The sequence below is a fragment of the Hetaerina americana genome, unplaced genomic scaffold (genome assembly GCF_022747635.1).
Source record: "Hetaerina americana unplaced genomic scaffold, ioHetAmer1.1.p SCAF_10, whole genome shotgun sequence".
In the NCBI taxonomy this organism is placed as follows: Eukaryota; Metazoa; Arthropoda; class Insecta; order Odonata; family Calopterygidae; genus Hetaerina; species Hetaerina americana.
Window position 1 is genome coordinate 76,800,302 of NW_027286070.1, and position 20,990 is coordinate 76,821,291.

The 20,990-nt window shown below is 37.5% G+C and overlaps 1 protein-coding gene across 1 annotated transcript in view; it reads left to right on the forward strand.

The window, feature by feature from the left end:
* The window catches only part of Dscam1 (Down syndrome cell adhesion molecule 1), a 333,929-nt gene that overhangs the window by 137,119 nt on the left and 175,820 nt on the right, over positions 1-20,990 (forward strand). The window contains exon 7 of the mRNA XM_071598922.1: positions 1,746-1,869. Within this exon, the coding sequence (XP_071455023.1) occupies positions 1,746-1,869 (124 nt within the window). The remainder of the gene's footprint in view (positions 1-1,745; positions 1,870-20,990) is intronic.

Genomic DNA, 20,990 nt, shown 5'->3' on the forward strand with positions numbered 1-20,990 from the left:
TAGATTTTATCATCATTTTGCTCCAGTTATTACCATTTAATTGATTATCCATTTTACTCATTAATTATGGTCTTTCACATTCTGATGTATTTAAATTGTGAAAAATTGAGATGCAGTCTTTCACTAATGCATTTTGAAGGTTACTATAAATACCACCACCACGGTTATCATCTTGAAAGTTGGTCAATTTCACCCAAGCTGTGCAGTTTTTAGGTTACCCATTCTTCCTGGGAAACCATGGGCAGCACAGGGAAAGGTTGCTATAAAAAATAATTAGAGTAGGAAATGCAATTTCTGCATATGAATAGGTGTTTTAAAACATTTGACTATAGAGTGAACATCGTTAAATTATGATAAACCCTGAAAATGAAGAAATCTTATACATTTTAAGGAAAAATGATATTCATCAAGTTCATAATTTTTCATTTAAATGCATAGTATGATCATTATCAGTTGACTACAATGATGTTATTTTGCTATGTGAATGAAAACATTACTCCACCTCGGAATAATCAGCATGATGCCTCATGCAGTCCACATTATTGCAACGGCAGATGTTTGAGAGAAATTTAAAAAATCGATTGACACTCACCTATAGATTCTGTGTATTTGCTAAAACTAATTTGAATTGACTAATATAGGGATCATCAAACTTTACAATTGTGTGTGAAACCTGGGAAAAAATGCAATAAAAATCTACTCATTATTTCTGTGGGTATCTGAGATTCTTTGTGAGCTCAGGGTTTCAGGGAAATAAATTTGAGATTATTTTAGTCTGATTTATATGGAGAGTTGTCTAATTAATCGTTTCCAGAGCATTGTCGTGACTAATAAAATACAGTAATTAGAGGATTTATGAATTATTTTAATCATTATAAATTGATTCTAAATTTGTTAAGCATTTAAACAAGAGCATTGGGGAAGCATTGCCATTGCTTGGTTTTTCTCAGCTCTTTAAGTCCTACCTATACCAAATTACCCCCTTATCTCAAATTGTCCAAATGACCTGGGCTAGTGGTTCCCTCCCATAATAATGACCAAGTAATGAATTACTGATCGAAGCACTTTTCCACTTGATAAGATTTTTTTATTTTACGACCGGGTTTCGATGTGTTACATCATTAACTGACCTGATGATGATGATTTAATGCATCGAAACCCGGTCGTAAAATAAAAAAATCTTATCAAGTGGAAAAGTGCTTCGATCAGTTATTTATAATGTTCGACTTCCACCTCATCATGCCTAAAGCTACTCAAATGACCAAGTACTTGAACTTTGACCCTTGTTAAGTGCTTCTATTTTCATTCCAATGTTTTTAGCTTTATTTGAATAAAATTTCCCAGAAAAGCCTTTATTTCCTTTCTTCTGACATCAGAGACATAATATTATGGAATAGGGGTCGATGAATTGAAGAAATAGGCAAGATTTGAAATTCTGAAAAAATAGATAAAACTGCCTTTGAGAACTTGGAAAAAAACTTCCATAGTAAGGATAGAATAAAGTAACCGTATTCACTCAATGAAACTGATATCTTTAGTCTTGGAATCATTTAGATTTCAAAATTTTCCTTTAATTTCCGTTGAACTTTTCTGTATCATTTCAAAAAGTGCTCCACTAGGTTTTTCTCTGGCAAACTCCTTTGGCAAAGCTAGAACTTTTGATTATTTATTTTTAATATTTGGATTTAAGAATCATAAATATTCAGTGCGCAAATTTTAAGCCCAAGACTGGTTCATGTTTGCAGAACCAGTGGGCTCATCACCCCCTAAGATTCCTACCTTGACGAAAATTTACACATCTGAGAGATCTCTTGGAGAATCGATAACCATGCTGTGCCCTGCTCAGGGGTACCCCGCACCTATGTTCAGGTAAGATGGCGCTAAGTATCATACTGGGAAATTACAGCATATAATTGGGAAAAAAATCAATTAGAATTTTTCTCCCTTGTTTGATAATCCTGGAGAAAAAAATATAGTGCTATCACTATGCCATAACTTGGGAACCTATAATTTAATTTATCTGGAGTACTTAGCACTTACCTAGGAAGCAATCTCAAGAGCACAAGGGATGATGTCAATGGCAAGAGACTTTTGCTAGTTCTCATTTATCACGCACTTGATAAAATTTTTAGATGAGAAAGAGGAACTGTCTGTTCTGTGGCTAAATAAAAGTAAATTGTTCTTATTTCTGGGTAAAGTGTGGAAAAATGCTTCTTTTGTGAGGTCTGCTGCTAAAAAAGTTGAAGTATCTCTGAAAATAAAATGTTACCAGAGGGAGTTAAATGGAAGATTATAAAGAATTCTTCATGCATAAATTTAGTACTTTTTGCAGACCACTATTGAAATTTTAATGAGCTTATCAAGTGAATGATCCACCTGATGTATATATTGTCGCCATTCTTGGCAGAAAGATAGAAGAGTTAATATTAAACAATTTGGGGTTGTAGCCGAATCAAATATTCCTGGCCATTAAATAGTAGTTGTACACCATTCATTAGGCCTCTAGAGCTGGAATCCTTTAGATTATCAAATAAGGTTGTTTGATTATATTTTATTATCAATATGAAGTTGCAGAGAAATTTGCTGCAGTGGAGTTCAGTTTTAAGGCGAATAAAACTGCGTTGTGTAGCATTTAATTGAAAAGTGACTACTGACTCTAATGGGGTAGCGCCTAATTACATATTTTAAAATTTCTTTTGTTTTTCAGTTTAATTGGGTTTAGATACTTGAACTACGAGGGTCATCCGGAAAGTAGTACCCGTTCGTGAAATAAAGACACAAAAGTTAATATTAACAAACATAAAAAATTTTATTTGAAAGAGGATACTTTAAACTACTTCTCAACATAATCTCCAAGCAAATTAAGGCATTTGTCATAACGTGTGACAAGTTTCTGTATTCCTGCTGCATAGTCCTTCGCCGCCAGCTCATTGAGATACAGGGTCACTCCTTCTTTAAGTTCTTCATCGCTGTCAAATCTTTTTCCTGCCTGCATAATGCAGATGGTGTTTAACAATTTCATGAACAATTGTTCGAGAAACATTGGGAAAATGCTCACAGATGTCATCAATTGTGACGCGCCGATCGTTCCTCACGAATTCGTCAACTGAGCTCACCAGTTGGTCTGTAATGACAGACGGTCTCCCCGAATGCTCATCGTCGTGTGTGTTCCCCCTCCCCATGTTGAAGTTGCGACACCACCGCCGAACAGACGACTCGTCCATTACATTGTCTCCATACACCTCCTTTAATTGGCGATGAATATCACATGGGCGAACGTTTCTTGCATTGAGGAATTTAATCACTGCCCTCACTTCACAACTGGCGGCGTTCTCAATTTTTTTAAACATTGTAAACAATCACAGAAACAACACAGGCAATGCTAGCGTCACGCAACTTGGCTCAGAGAAGGCAGACAAGCCACTGAAGCTATCTGACCTCGTCCAGCGGCTACTCGCGTCGTCAGCACTTCATGCGGCACGAACGGGTACTACTTTCCGGATGACCCTCGTAATAGTGTGGACTGCCAATTTCCCCTTAAAAGTAGTGCTGAAAACATGACCTTTTCGAGAAGATTAGACCGGTGACCGTAGGGCAATGATATTGTTCCTTAGGTCTCACATATTCGTAGTTTGAACTTACAATGCTGCTTTAATTTAGTTGAATCAATGAATGAACAGAGCTTCAGTTTTAATTTTATTTGGTTAATGCATTTATTTCTGTTAGAATGTTTGAACGCTAAAAACATTTCAACATATCCACAACAAAAGAATTGGCATAGGAAATTAAGGGAAAGTATAGACATCTTATGGGAAAATGAAATTTAAATTAACTGATGATTGATTCCAATAGAAATTCATTATCAAATTCATAGCTGGTTACTATTGCTTGAAATTATGAGTACATGCTGAAAATACGAGTACATGCTGAGAATACTTTGCTTCATTCACATTTGCGACAAATAATTCCTGAGTATTTCTTCCATATTTCAAACATAGAAAATGTTCACAAGCACTTTGCCTCTATGAAAATGTTGTGCATGTCCTGAAAGGCCCTAACAAGAAAATTGAGTTTCCTGAATCATTTTTCTTCAATGGTTTGAGTGAGGTAAGTGGTAATTTTTGCCATATACCTATCTTATCTTTCCCACTTGTGCACTACTAATGAATATTATTTCATTTCACACTCGGGTCTAGGTAATATAAAACTAACAAGATAAGTGGGAACGGTTAGATTTGTAAGTAAGTAAATCATAAAATTTATGAGGAAGCATAAAATTACTGGAGGATTGTAATCACATTAAAATTTCAATTAGTTATCAATTCTAGGAATTCTCACGAATATAATGTTGTAATGGTTTCATATTCATCTCTGCAAATAGTGATCATCCCCCCCAGTTACTCCATCCTCTTCTCTATCACACGTACCATAATTCTTAGATTTGAATGCTGATATGCCATCCTCCTCATTTTGACCACAATCTCTAGAATTAGTGCTGTGAAAATATTTGAGATGCAAGCATTTGTTGAACATGTCTTGCATCCAATCTGTGGATCTGTGGATTGATCGACCAGCATTATTGGCTCTTCCATGCAATTTGAAGTCAACATTTTCTTTTCTGTGCTCCTCAATGCTTGAATTGAAATGTGCATCACGTTTTCAATTTGTACTTCGCCAATACTTTGAAGACTCAGTAAATATTGAAAAATTGAGGAATATTCCTGATGTATCAAAGCCTGAAGGCAGCTCTGTAGAGTGCCAAAATTATTGATATCATCAGCTTAATCAAGATCACCCATGCTAGTGGGGTTTATTTTTGAGACTGGCGTTCATGGCATAAGGTGGGCAATTGGCATCCTTACTATTAGTTCATGTTAGATACATTTTTTGAAGTTTTTACTCAAACGAATTAAAATAATCCAATACGCATTACAGTGATTATGTTTGAATTGATGGTGTGTAGTGTGTGTCATTATGGGCTGTGTCAACTCCTGTGTAGATAATTTTATTATATTTATGATTTTTGATGAGATCTCATGTAGCATATAAAAATAGGGCATTAATTTCATCCCAGAACCAGTCAGTAGTGCAGCACCCAGGATTCCATCAACAGCCAAGTTTGACATGGTTGTTAGGGCATCAAATGCTATCCTGTCTCTCCTCTGCCCAGCCCAAGGTCATCCTATTCCCAGTTATAGGTTGGTGTCTGGGCATATTTTAGAGGTGGTATAATGGTCTCCTTCATTAATGCTTGTACTTCTGAGGCTTTCTGCCGAGGTTTTTAGCTCTCCAAAGTCTTGTTCGCTAAACTTACTGCAGTGGCTACACTTTTAAGAAAGGTGTGCCTGCATGAAATATGGCTTGTGATAAGTCATAGTGTCTTTGTATGCTCCAGTGGCAGCAATCAAATATGGCTTGTTTGTTTAAAAAAGTAGTGATTCGTTTCATGCAAATGCTTTTGTGAAGAACTTATTATCTGATCTATTGATGCTTGAGTGGAATGTATTTAAAAGATATACTCAAAGCAAGAAATGTAGAATATTTTGATGAGGCACATGACAAGTATAGCAAATGGACAATTTTTGTCAGGCGTTGTACGTCAGGCATTTTGATTGAATTGAGACGTTGAATAGGATGGACAGAAATCTACAGTACATTGAGTGCTAAGAATTTGAAATTTATTGTGTGATCATACAGAGGTCTAGTGTTTGACATTAATTTCAATTAAGGTACTGCATTAAAGATATCATACCCTTTTGTACCAATTAAATATGTATGGTGCTTTTTGAACTAAGACAAAACAGATTGGTCAGCATTCAAGTGTCATATGCAACACACCAAACTTTAGTCCTCATGTAACTTAAAGCTTCTCATAATATTAGAAAAATTGCACGTAAAAGAGCAGTATAAAGCATTTGTTCTCTGTTCAATTTGACAGAACCAGTTGGGGCTAAGGCACCCACTTTCCCTTCAGACAGTAAAATTAGTTCTTATGCAAGAACTTCTGGTCAGGAATTCAGTCTACTTTGCCAAGCCCAAGCCTTCCCCGTTCCTGCCTTTAGGTAAGGCTCCTTATGCTTTAGTTTTTTACTTTATTTTCATTCAATCTTACATTATTCCTCTCAGAAGTTAACACAGTTTTCTTTCATTCTTTTAACTTTTTGAGTATCTCCTCTGTTCAAGCATCCTGAGTTATCCTAAGTTATGAAGCAACCACCGTAATCCAGACTGTCATCCTTTACTGATGTTGTACAGATAGTCCTGGGAGACTGGTATGACCCTGCGATAAATAAGTGGCGCATTACATCGACTCAAAAAGTTGTAAAAAAAGTGAGCAAGTCATGTAAATGTAATATTTTATTGGCAAAATATCACTTCTCAACTGGATGAGGAAAGAGAAAATTGACTGCACAAATTCTAATCACAAATGACCCAACCAGCAGATCATAATGAAAATACAACAAAAATCTCACACTGTGAATGTTGCTGCATAGACTTGAAAACTGCTGAAAATAGCGGTTAAACAGGCTTGCATTTTCCTTGTATCGATATAGTAAAGTATACTTAAGAAATATAGCATCGCTACCAATTGAAAAATAAGAAATTTTCCAATTTAGGAGAAATACTCGCTAACCTGATTGCTGAATAAAACGAATTGTTAGAAAAAATTAAATTAATTAATCGTTCATGCATTAAATAACCACTCCATGTGATTGTAGAATATATAAAGGCATATTAAGATTCAAATCAGTAAAGGTATCCCAACTGTACATGTTGATTATTTAAATTTTTGAAATATTTCTTAGCTGGTGTCTAGGCTAGGCTCTAGTTACTTATTAGTTTAACCTTAAGCAACATTTTAAAATTTTAAGTCCAGAGTGTTTAGAGATACTTTGATGAATCAGGGAGTGGTTTTTCATTTTTCTGAGAAAAAAGATCCTCTCTCAAAATTTCCAGGGTAGCAGATAAAAAAAACAATTGCTACAGATCAGATATGTAAATGATACATTTGTGACTTATTCATATGGGTAGGAATTATTAAAAACCCACACTTGCAGATCACTGTTGTAACATGTCCTCTCTTCAGTAATTACAGCGCATTTCTACTCAATAAAGACACTCTTCTGTTGGGCCAGAACTTACTGACAAGCCCCCTGTTTCTGAAGAGGAAAAACACATTCATTGTATTGCAAATTAATGAATTCAAGAAAAAGAAATCCTACAGAGCCACTTCTGAAGGGCCTCTGAGAGAGAATAATGAAATAAAAATATCCTGTTGTTTATGCCACTCTCATTAATGCTGCTTGAGAAACTGAAAAAAATTAACTTCCTAGGAAAACACATTAGTCACTCACGATAAGCTACAGTTTGAAAATTGAAACATCCTCCCAGATTGCATAATTTCCTTCCACAATATTGCATGGAAGCAGCATATTTCATTCCATGCAGTTGTGTAAAATGTATATATTGCAGGACAATCTGGTCACCCAAGAAACGCAAAGTAAAGGACCCTTAAAAAACAAGCTCATGAATATTTCCGAAGTAGTTGAACATGATTTTTCAGGTTGAGGTCACAAATTTTCACCTGATTAAATAAGATTTCCAAATGCTGTGACAGTTACTTTTAATGGAGTCATCCACTTATTCACTTAACAATTCAGCAATTTCAAATCCCTCGCAGTTTCTTTGGTTTTGTTCAAAAAAGGTAAACACAATAGTGTTTAAAAGTTGGCTCTAATGTTATGGACTGTGGTTCAATATGCAGAAATATGAATATCTGTGACATTGTGTGTGCATTATTTCATCATAACAACTTGTTTCTTTAAAGCCCCCAAAATTTTGGAGTGTAAGAGGGTGCCTCGATAGCTTGGCAACGAGGGATCTGGGTTCAAATCCTGGTCAAGGCGAATTATTTTTACACTTTGAAATTGATCCATTGAAAAAACAATTTTTACTTATTTCTTGTTATTCACCCACTTGAGGCATTTAATATTCGTTATCACATCTGGAAATAGTTCAGATGTTATATGAATGATTATCATTTCACTTTGAAAGTATGAAGTTTTCACTATGATATTACCGACTATTACTTACTATGGCAGAGTGATGTTAAATATGGGCATCATCGTTCCACATTTAAGCTTACATTTTATACTCAGATAATTGGTTTTTATTCAGTTGATAGTAAAAGTTCTGGAAAAGTTTTGCTTTTGATCAGGATGTTCTGAATGGTTACTGCATGAAAACAATGCATTAAAAAAATGAATGTGATATAATTTATCTTTATGTGGAGTGTTTTATTTTGGAACTTACAGAAATGTGCGATGAAATGGGAAACCAATCAATTCAAGAATGATGAAATAGGCAATCGATAATTCAATCTCCTGGGACTCAGTTCACATCTCACCGAAATATTTCATGCTTTCCTATCTTTCCACAACGCCATCCTCTTTCTTGTTCTTGTGAAACTGTGTCCTCAGTCATTTTGGCTATAATCCTCTACCATATAGACATTTGCTGTTGTGTTTCTTGATCAGCGCTACTGATCTATTGCGATCCACTGTCTTAATTCACCCTGAGGAACAGGATCAGAAACTGCTCCATGGATATTCTTGATATTATCACCATACTATTATGCCAAAGAAAAGGTAATATTTCGATTGGAGTAGATTTAGGGGCATCTGAAATATGATTGGGCCAAATCTTGATTATTATTTTTTCCGGATTTTCTACAATGTTCCTTCTTCCCATTTTCAAATATGGGATAATTAGTACCAATGGCAGAAAGTTGTTTCAAAACTTGTTTTATGTCAGTTCATGAGAGAAAAATTTGGACTGACCACATCTCCCAATGCTATCTATTCAATTTGACAGAACCAGTTGGGGCTAAGGCACCTACTTTTTCTTCTGAGAGCAAAACTAGTTCTTTTTCAAGAGTCTCTGGTCAGGAATTCAGTCTACTTTGCCAAGCACAGGCCTTCCCAGTTCCTGCCTTTAGGTAAGGCCCCATTTTGTCATTATTGGCCCATTTTATGTCTCGACTTAATTTCCTGGTTCTGTCATAAATCAGTTTGTATCCTCTACTCCTCATATGTACCAATTGTAAAACCTATATTTCATGCAGCCACTCATCATTGTAGTATCTTATGGGCACATTAGGCTCAAAACTCTTTGCAAAGAGACACCGAATAATGTTTGTTCATATTATTTTATCATAAATAAAAATTACATTAAATAAGGTGTTGAATCAGTCTGGGAGTTCAGAAAATGGAAGCAATTTTTAAAGTGCAAGGATAAATTTGCATTAAAATAATACATTTGCATTGTGTAAGTAGTAAATATTCTGCATTAAAATATATTTTATAACTGTTAATTGAATTATTTTCCTTCTTTAATTCTTTTCCTATGACCTTAGCTGCCCGTCACCTCTGCTAGTCCATAAAGACTCTTTTTACTGAATAAATCCTTAGTGATCTGGCACATTGTTTTTAGGGTAAGGTGCACAGAAGAAATACATATTTAATAGGAAAATGTAATACAGATGTTATGTTTGACGTAAACTGCTTCCTGTCTCCAGATATTTTATGCGTGGGAATCTTAATTCCTGTTCTCAGATGTTATTTGGAAGAAATGTCGGTTTTCTTATGATTTTTTTTGTTGAGGATTTTGCTATTTAATAAAGTTTCTTATAATATATTAAAGTTTTAGGTTTGATAATGATGTCAGAAAGAATTTTTGTGTAAAACATATCATTCCATCTATTCTGACTTTCTATACCAGTGCCTTCCCACTACTGCTACAGAAGGAAATATAGGTCTAAATATGATTGTATTTATGGCATAAAGTATTCATTCTGGATCAGCGAGATGATGTGGTTAATGCAAATCTCGCCAATTTTTTAAGCTGGAGGAGAGATCAATCAAATGCTGTTCAAATCATTGCACTCGGATGTCAGTAATCCCAAAAAGGATGGATCTGTGAAAAAAGAGCTCGATAGGTGGGATCTAGTAGCTTTGTTTTGCACTTATTTACAAATACATTCATTTGATAACTGATCACACACTTTTTTAGAATTAGTATAATTAACTGATTTTTCTTCCAATGTTAGATTGTAGATTTATTAACCTGCTTACTTGACAATTCGATTAGATTCAGGTTTAAGTGTAGACATTTCAGGCCATTTAAGATCAATAACACTGGGGGAATATGATGTGGGTCTACTTTCTGAAAAGTATATACATTGCACTATGATCCAATGCGACCAGAGAAATTGAGTTTGTGAACACATCCAAGCAGTTATCCATTGGAATGCGTTAGTTATACCATATCCACTCCATCATGAGGCTCCTTATGCGGTGTGTCTTTATGTGATATTAGACTTAGGTGGTCTAGCGTTGCGTAGAATGAGTGCTACTTCTTCCCTTATCTCATCAGCGTCTCCCTTGGGAAGCTTTCGGATGGCCGACTCGATCCCAGTTATAATCTTCTCCCTCGGTATCACGGTAGGAGCAATGGCGAAGTTTGGGCCCTTGGATAGGACCGCAGTGCAAGCGTCATCTAAGGTCAGATTCGTTAGGTTAACAACCGCACGGCCCTTTTCAGGACCATCAACTGGGTGTTGCCTCGAGTTCAGCTTTTTAAATTTCTTGATTTGGGTATCCCGGGTTGACGCCTGGGCAGTGCGGGAAGAGTCGTAAGTTATTCTTTCGATTTTGTCCCAATCAGAGGCGCAGAGAATGTCGCCCAACTCCAGATGAATCGCGAACAATTCTTCTGAACAGAGGTGGAGAGCAAGGCGTGTGTGGTGCACCCGCTCTCGAAGTAAGGCCTCACTAGTGCGACGAAAAATTCTTTTTGCTGCCTTGGTTCTTAGGTGGTGTTTCACTTCAACACAGGTGGGCAGTGTATCCGTGTCCCTGCAGCGTTGGAGGAAGGCCAAGGAAGACAGGAGTCTTCCTTTCTTCTTCCGCAACTTCTCAAATCTCCTTATCTTCCTGTGAGTTCCCTCCCCGTAGAGGCGAAGTATATGGCTGCGTAGATTTTCGCGGCGGTGGCTTGAAGAATTCTGCATGTCCGGGTTTTCACCGCGTTGTTGTTTGAAGCCGACAACAGTTTCGCCGAAGTTTCATCCGGCGTCTTCAGGTCGAAGATGAGGGACTCAGATTTTGGCCGTCCTTATATAGGTGGTCCCGTCCAAGTGCTGCTCTCTGATTGGTCCTTTTTCGGAGGACTCTCTTCCACGCGTTGTGGAGATGGTAGCCTTCATCTCTATTGAAATTCGCCGGGTTTTTGGCTATCTCAATAGCTTCTCTGATTAGGCGTGGGTAATATCTACTTTCTTTACTTATGATTGTAGCGTCATGGAATAGAATATCATGGCCGGGTTCACTCCATTTATGCTCGGAGATGGCCGAGAGGTGAAACTGTTTGTTCGTAGTAGCCCGGAGGTGTTCTTTCATCCGAACTTTCATAGCTCGGCATGTTTCCCCGATGTAGGCTTTCCCACATGAACACGGTACTTGATAGACCCCTTCGTATAGGTCTTTCGAGATTTTGTCCTTCGGTCCGGGGAGCGCGTCCGCTATTTTCTTGGTGCAGTTGAATCTTGTCACCACGTCGTGCTTTTTAAGGATTCTGGCTATCTTCTCGGATGTTCCGGATACGAAGGGGATAGTCGCGTATGCCTTTGGGTCCGGTTCCGTCTGCTTGATTGACTTGTCAGAATCTCGTCTTCGCCTTTCTTCCCTGGCGGTCCTTTTTAGGACCATATCGTTCCGATAGCCGTTTTGTTTTAGCGCTCTCAGGAGATGTTTCTTTTCAGTCAGCAAAGAATCGGCGTCAGAGATTTCATACGCTCTGTGAACTAGTGTGTCCACCAAAGATGTCTTTTGGAGCGGATGGTGGTGAGAGGTTGCGTTTAGATAACGGTCGGTGTGCGTCTTCTTTCTGTAAACAGCATGTCCCAGCTTCCCACAACTCTTCTTTCAATTTCAATAGAGATGAAGGCTACCATCTCCACAACGCGTGGAAGAGAGTCCTCCGAAAAAGGACCAATCAGAGAGCAGCACTTGGACGGGACCACCTATATAAGGACGGCCAAAATCTGAGTCCCTCATCTTCGACCTGAAGACGCCGGATGAAACTTCGGCGAAACTGTTGTCGGCTTCAAACAACAACGCGGTGAAAACCCGGACATGCAGAATTCTTCAAGCCACCGCCGCGAAAATCTACGCAGCCATATACTTCGCCTCTACGGGGAGGGAACTCACAGGAAGATAAGGAGATTTGAGAAGTTGCGGAAGAAGAAAGGAAGACTCCTGTCTTCCTTGGCCTTCCTCCAACGCTGCAGGGACACGGATACACTGCCCACCTGTGTTGAAGTGAAACACCACCTAAGAACCAAGGCAGCAAAAAGAATTTTTCGTCGCACTAGTGAGGCCTTACTTCGAGAGCGGGTGCACCACACACGCCTTGCTCTCCACCTCTGTTCAGAAGAATTGTTCGCGATTCATCTGGAGTTGGGCGACATTCTCTGCGCCTCTGATTGGGACAAAATCGAAAGAATAACTTACGACTCTTCCCGCACTGCCCAGGCGTCAACCCGGGATACCCAAATCAAGAAATTTAAAAAGCTGAACTCGAGGCAACACCCAGTTGATGGTCCTGAAAAGGGCCGTGCGGTTGTTAACCTAACGAATCTGACCTTAGATGACGCTTGCACTGCGGTCCTATCCAAGGGCCCAAACTTCGCCATTGCTCCTACCGTGATACCGAGGGAGAAGATTATAACTGGGATCGAGTCGGCCATCCGAAAGCTTCCCAAGGGAGACGCTGATGAGATAAGGGAAGAAGTAGCACTCATTCTACGCAACGCTAGACCACCTAAGTCTAATATCACAACTGCCGAAAGACGAGCTCTGAGGAACCTGCAAGAAAATGAGAGCATTCTCATAATACCTGCAGACAAAGGGAATGCAACTGTGGTAATCAACAAAGAGGACTACCGGAGCAAAATTACGGAACTTCTCCAAGACGGGACGTATAAGAAACTCAAGACCGACCCGACAGCAAAAATAGAGCGAAACACCAGAGCTCTAATAAAGAAATCCCTCATTCCGATGGAAGAACAACGTGGACTATTTTCTTCGGCTCCCAAACCACCCAGATTATACGGACTGCCGAAAATACATAAGGAGGGGATACCACTCCGACCTATAGTCAGCCAGATCGATGCTCCAACATACGGACTGGCGAAATACCTGGCCCAATCTCTACAGTTCTACGTCGGAAAAACATCGTCATTCGTGAAAAACTCCGGGCATTTCATCGACATCCTGAAAAAGATCACAATGGACAGCAACGAATTATTGGTGAGCTTCGATGTTGTTTCACTGTTCACTAACATCCCGATTAAGGAATCGGTGGAGATCATCAGAGGCCTAACCACCAACGGCATTCCGGAAGACTTCCCCACACTGGTGGAGCATTGCCTCACGAATGCTTATTTTTTGTGGAACGAAGAATTCTACGAGCAGACAGAGGGTGCAGCCATGGGTTCGCCGCTGTCTCCGGTAGTGGCTAACCTGTTCATGGAGCATTTTGAAGAAAAGATCCTTAATCAGTACGAGAAAAAACCTAGGATGTGGTTAAGATATGTGGATGATACTTTCGTCATCTGGCAGCACGGCGCAACAGAACTTCAGAAATTTCTTCAATTTCTCAACTCACAACATCATTCCATCAAATTTACGATGGAAGTAGAAAAGGACAACCAACTACCTTTCCTGGACGTCTTAGTCAAAAAGAAGAGTTGTGGGAAGCTGGGACATGCTGTTTACAGAAAGAAGACGCACACCGACCGTTATCTAAACGCAACCTCTCACCACCATCCGCTCCAAAAGACATCTTTGGTGGACACACTAGTTCACAGAGCGTATGAAATCTCTGACGCCGATTCTTTGCTGACTGAAAAGAAACATCTCCTGAGAGCGCTAAAACAAAACGGCTATCGGAACGATATGGTCCTAAAAAGGACCGCCAGGGAAGAAAGGCGAAGACGAGATTCTGACAAGTCAATCAAGCAGACGGAACCGGACCCAAAGGCATACGCGACTATCCCCTTCGTATCCGGAACATCCGAGAAGATAGCCAGAATCCTTAAAAAGCACGACGTGGTGACAAGATTCAACTGCACCAAGAAAATAGCGGACGCGCTCCCCGGACCGAAGGACAAAATCTCGAAAGACCTATACGAAGGGGTCTATCAAGTACCGTGTTCATGTGGGAAAGCCTACATCGGGGAAACATGCCGAGCTATGAAAGTTCGGATGAAAGAACACCTCCGGGCTACTACGAACAAACAGTTTCACCTCTCGGCCATCTCCGAGCATAAATGGAGTGAACCCGGCCATGATATTCTATTCCATGACGCTACAATCATAAGTAAAGAAAGTAGATATTACCCACGCCTAATCAGAGAAGCTATTGAGATAGCCAAAAACCCGGCGAATTTCAATAGAGATGAAGGCTACCATCTCCACAACGCGTGGAAGAGAGTCCTCCGAAAAAGGACCAATCAGAGAGCAGCACTTGGACGGGACCACCTATATAAGGACGGCCAAAATCTGAGTCCCTCATCTTCGACCTGAAGACGCCGGATGAAACTTCGGCGAAACTGTTGTCGGCTTCAAACAACAACGCGGTGAAAACCCGGACATGCAGAATTCTTCAAGCCACCGCCGCGAAAATCTACGCAGCCAATTCATGATTATTTTTATTGGTTTGAAGTAATATAATGTAAATATTGTGATACCATCATTAGCCAGAAGATGGTTTTATTTTCAGTATCCAATTAATTTTTTGAATAATGTAGCAATTTTATTGTGTCATCCCCTGTGCAATTTGAGAAGATGTGATATCTTCTCAAATGCCTATATTAGGTGCGTACATTCAACACGAGCATATCCGAGTGTTTGTGTTGAGAGAGTAGGAGGCTGCAATGGCTGCATTCTTCCAAAGTGCGATCTTTTTATCCAATTAGAGGTTGCATATCCATTATCTAAAGGTTTTATTTTGTTTTGGCATGGTTTAGATCCTTAAGAGTACTTCCCGATGTCTCCATATCAATAGAAATGGACTGGAATAGGGTTACTCATTTTGAAATGGAAACTCTCTTTAGCTAAAATTAAAACTAATTCCGTATTTTCCCCATCGATAGTGCGCGCGTTATCCCTACAAAAATGTTCAAATTATTGAAAAAATGACAATGCACGTTATGTAATGAAAATTGAAAAAATCCAAACATTTACTTACCTATGTACCCAACAATTTAAGGAAGAGCCTCGCAAAAATTAATTAGTCTGCAAGCATGCCTTTCTAATTGCATTCCATTTTATACAGATCTGCTACTTTTACGGTTATTTCATCTCATAAATCCATGAGAAAAAGAAGAAACATATTATTTATATACCATTTAATCTAATACGTAGTTCTTCTTTATTCTAATGCATAGTACTTCACGTATACGTTGAGTACTTGTATTATATACACGTACGTATAAATATATGATAGGAAAGGTAGATCACTCGAATCTCATAAATTCTTCTCCTGAATCACAATTAAATGAATAAAGTGCTTTTATTATCTCTTCAGGCACATCACCAAGTTCACTCTCCTAAGTTAACTCCTCTGCATCTTCTAGCACTGGCGTTGAAATATTACCTAAAGCTTTCTCAAATCCATTTCTTAAACGAGTCACTATGACACCCTGCCAACTTGCCGGGATCCACCGGCTTATTTCTTCATAAGACACTCTTTTAATCATTCCGGATTCTGTGTAGTCTTTCATTGTGTAGACATCATCCACTTTTCCGGAACTTTGACTTAAAAGATATATTAATGGATAAACCCTGGCAGCCTTGCGATTTCCTTTTTCTTTTGCGAAATTGATGAATCCTAGCTTAAACATCGCTGTATACGATTTTCTTCTCCATGAGTAATTTTCTTTAGAAAATTCTAAATTACGAAAGCTTAACTCAAATCAGGTTTGGAACAATCACCTTGTAGGCGGCACTTCCATAGAACTTGATGGTGTGTAGAACTGCTGAGCACCAATACTAATGAAGTGAAGTAACCGAAACAAGATTATTCTATTCAATTCATTCTGTTATTTTTTATTATATTTGATTTGCTGAAAGTTAATTAATTTAGCATATGAAAGGGCACACAAACCTATGTCTCATTTCGACTTATGAATCATAGTGAAAAAGCAATAAGGCATCATATTGTGTTGGCTTGTAAATATTGTTTATTTTTTTGATCCTTCTGTTTTTTTAGAAATAATTTCAATCACCTGGCTCTAATCTTCTGTATACTTACGGTAGATATAGCCACAGGCATTAATGATTTCATGTATTCATTGGTTGTTACCATCTAATAGTATATGAATGTAAACTTATTTTACACACAATATATATATTGCATATATATATATATATTGCATATATATATATATATATATATTGCATATATATATATATATATATATATATATATATTGCATATATATATATATATATATATATATTGCATATATATATATATATATATTGCATATATATATATATATATATTGCATATATATATATATATATTGCATATATATATTGCATATATATATATATATATATATATATAATGATTGTACGGAAAAACTCACACGAGCGGCACAATAATGGGCTGACACAATATAACCCAAATAGAATAGAATAGCAACATTTAAAAGGACACTCACACGGATAATTGTTCGAGCTTTCGGCCCTCTCAGAGGCCTTCTTCAAGACAGACTCCTCTTCAAGACTTCAAGGAGTCTCTCTTGAAGAAGGCCTCTGAGAGGGCCGAAAGCTCAAACAATTTACCGTGTGAGTGTCCTTTTAAATGTTGCTATTCTATTCTATTTGGGTTATATTGTGTCACCCATTATTATATATATATATATACACACACATATATATATATACACATATATATATATACACACACATATATATATATACACACACATATATATATATATATATACACACACACACACATATATATATATATATATATATATATATATATATATATATATATATATATATATATAATTTTTAAATGCATATATAATATTTAAGCACATATATGTTTGAAGATGCGTGGCATCTATACACGTTCTTTATAACTATGAAACCCTGGGCGTGTGGTGTCTGTACTAATTCATTATAACTACAAAGTTCTGGGTGCGCGTTATACATAAGGTGCACGTTATCGATGGGAAAATATGGTAATTGATTAAAAATCATGTTACTATATACTGTTCCCAAAACACCCTTATCTTCGGGAGACTCAATTTGTGATTTTAGAACCATAAATGACTAATTTTGGCTGAAGTCTGGCATTTTGACTTTCTTGGTTTAAGACAACTCATATGTTTAAAATCATGCAGGGCCCTAGCAAGATAATTCTCTCAACATAATTTCTTTGAATGCACGGAAGCACTGATAAATTATGACATCCAACCATAACAGATGAATGAGGCACATACTAAGCAGTTAACATGATAGTTGATTATTAGGGTAACTGTGTAACTTTTAAAATCATTCTGTCACCTTCTTCAAAATGGTGAAATTTAAAATTGCACTAGCAACAGAACTCTATTCAATTTGACAGAACCAGTTGGGGCTAAGGCACCTACATTCCCCTCTGACATCAAAAGTAGTTCTTTCACGAGAGCATATGGCCAAGAATTCAGTCTCCTTTGCCAAGCACAGGCCTTCCCAGTTCCTGCTTTTAGGTAAGGTCTTGTTAGCTCTATTTTTCCTTTATAAGGGGATCGAGATGGTGCTAACGCACAGGCTTCCTACCAAGAGAGCCTGGGTTCAAATCTTGGAGGCGGCATATATTTTTCAGTGGTATTCCAATCCCTACTTGAAGTGCTTTGTGGAGAGCACTTTGAGTGAGTACAACGTCCTTCAGATGGGACATTAAACTGCGGACCTTTTGGTGCCTCTCGACAATAGTGTAGGTTAATGCCGATACCGGGTTTCTCTCCACCCTTCATCCTTTCCCATCCATCCCGAATCGCGCAAATGACCTTAGCTATCAGTCATCTCCCCTAAAACTACTAGTACTACTTTCCTTTGAGCATATATTATTTTAAATTTCTAATTCTATTAACTATTTTAGCACAAGTGACACTTTGAGATGTCAGAAGGGTTAAGAGAGGCTCTTAGGGTCACAATATGAAATGGCATTTTATTGCACTTTTTTTGCATTAATATTTTGTTATCATCACTCATATAAGTATATTGTTCTAGTGTTCCCAATTCCAGAGTTAATATTTCATTTGAGGAGTGTGAGTGTGCATCAAACAACAAATCTACGTCAATGGAACTAACTGTATGTAGTACGATTGATGTGCTCATATTTTCGACTCAACAGTTACCAGTGTGCTGATTGCAAAAATATCATAGAAATGGTATCACTACTGAAATAAGGACAATTTGCACTTTTCCACAGTTTATTTAACGTACGACGCGTTTCAACTCACAGAGTCATCATCAGGTACAAGACCTTCGGGTACAAGACATCATCAGGTACAAGTTCTTGTACCTGATGATGACTCTGTGAGTTGAAACGCGTCGTACGTTAAATAAACTGTGGAAAAGTGCAAATTGTCCTTATTTCATTATGATGAACTTCCACGACCTCAAGCCTGACTCTGTTGAACTTATTGGTATCACTACTCATTGCAGTTAGGGTGAGAATATTTGCAGTCTTATAGCCCACATGAAAACTTTTTCTCCCAGCTACATTATTTTTAAATTCAAGAGGCCAAAAAAGTTGGTCTGAGAAATATCATATTTTAAATGAATCAACACAAAGAATTTTATCGGTCTGTATTTGTTCTGTAAAATCTCAATAGGAGTTTGTGTGCCTGTCATATTGCATGGTGAATTGGACATGGCCAGTTCCATGTTAACTTATTTCTCTGCGTGTGAAGAAAGTACTTTCTGCTGTGAGAATTATACAAAAACAACATAAAAAGAAAAAGATCTGTGAACATGAATCTGCCAAGGCTGGATCAAGGATTGGGGAAAGCAAGCAAAATTTACTGGTTAACATTGAAATGAAACGAAAAACTGAAGTTCATAAAAAAGTAAATACTTCCTCATCGACACATTAAGATATTCACTTCTGCTATTTAGTTCCAACTCCAAAGTTTTGTTTGCTCTCAGGAATCTGCGCAATATGGTCCCCACTGGTGAGGGGGACATTACCATTCATCATTCTTTGTTGGACATGAAACAAGGGTGAGCTTTTGACCAACGTTTTTGTGGTGCTACCCTCTCACCCCACCCCATATCTTCAGGAGGGAGCTCTGGGAGAAACCCTAGTAAAAATACTGTTGGAACTAATAGTTGTGGAATAAAATTGGAAGCATTGTGTTGTCAAGTCATTTCATAAGGGCTTTGAGATGGCCATGGGCACTTGACATCATAAATAGTGTTTGTTTTGTGGTCCTCTTAGTGTGTCGCCCTCCAACTCCTGATTGATTTGTGTCCCTCCTGCCCCTTTTGCCCCCTCTTCCTCCACCCTACCTTGACAGCCTGATCTTGATGCCTCTTTGACTTCTCTTTCTCGCCATCCTTATATGTTGGCACTCTTCAAAAGTTGGGATGAGTAAAATATTTGCACCTGGACATTAATTTATGTGATCTGCATGCATTAATTAGCCCTCTTATCATCACATTTGAGAGAGGAACTCTGTATGAAGTTGGCTGACTGATGGCATGGCTCATTAAAATCATTAAAAAAATTCCTAATTAATGTCTAGCAATTCAAGGTTAAGGTGCTGTCTGTTTGTAAAAAAATGATATTACTTCATATTGGCGTTTACTTAGTGAAAAAAGTTGCACACTTTGGACACAGTACTTTTTGTTGTGAGGAGATAAATAGCAGAAAGGGAAAATTTCTGAATTAGTAATATGTTTGTGAGTCACAGGATCAGATAAGGGCGTCATTCACTGTAAATTGATGTATTTTAATTTATTTGATCCAGAAAGCACACTGTTCTATGCTTTTGCTAAGGGGCTACTCTTAGCCTCTTATTATTAAATACATTTCCTGACATTTCAAATTAAAGGCATTGAGAAAATTATTAGATTTTACTGTAATTTAATACCAAATTAAATTTTTAATCATACTTGAAAAATTAATAAGAATGGAAAATGCCAATGTGTATGTCTTGATATTTAAGTAAGATCATTGAAATAACCCACCACTATTCAGGGTGAAAGGTTTCTTTGGTTGCCTTGAGAGTGAGTATTCCTTAGAAATGGGAATCGAAAGAAATATGTAGTGGCCTATGACTGCATAATGAAAATCATTCTGACAATCACCTTAAGTATTTCACAAATCTATGATGAAATGCCATTAATGTTGAAATGGGAGGTTGAATTTTTGATTATTTAACATTGAAATTATGCATACATGGGAATTGGAAAAGAAATGAAATTTTCCTTTAATCCTCATCAATCATTATATTGGCAAAACTCCCATAACATCTGATCAGTCCATTCAATTCTTCGTCATACTTCACCTTATTCTTCTTTTCTACACTGGCATTGAAGCCAATTCTCAGTCTCGTGTGTTTTTTAGCAACATTTCAAAAATTTTATTCAAGAGTTAACTTTTGCTAACTATTGGATGTAATGAAACTTTTGACCAAGGATGAATTTTAAATATTGATACTGTTTTTTGTGGAGTTTTATTTAAACATTACGTAGTTGCTGTTGACATTTTTAATTTTTTCAGGAAATTTTTTATCCTTCATTTTGAAATTTTTGATACAAGGCTCTACAGTTCTCCAGCATAAAAATATTTCACTCTTTACTGTATTACCTGTTTTTTTTTAACAGGAGCAAAATCTTGCCTTCCTTCAGTTT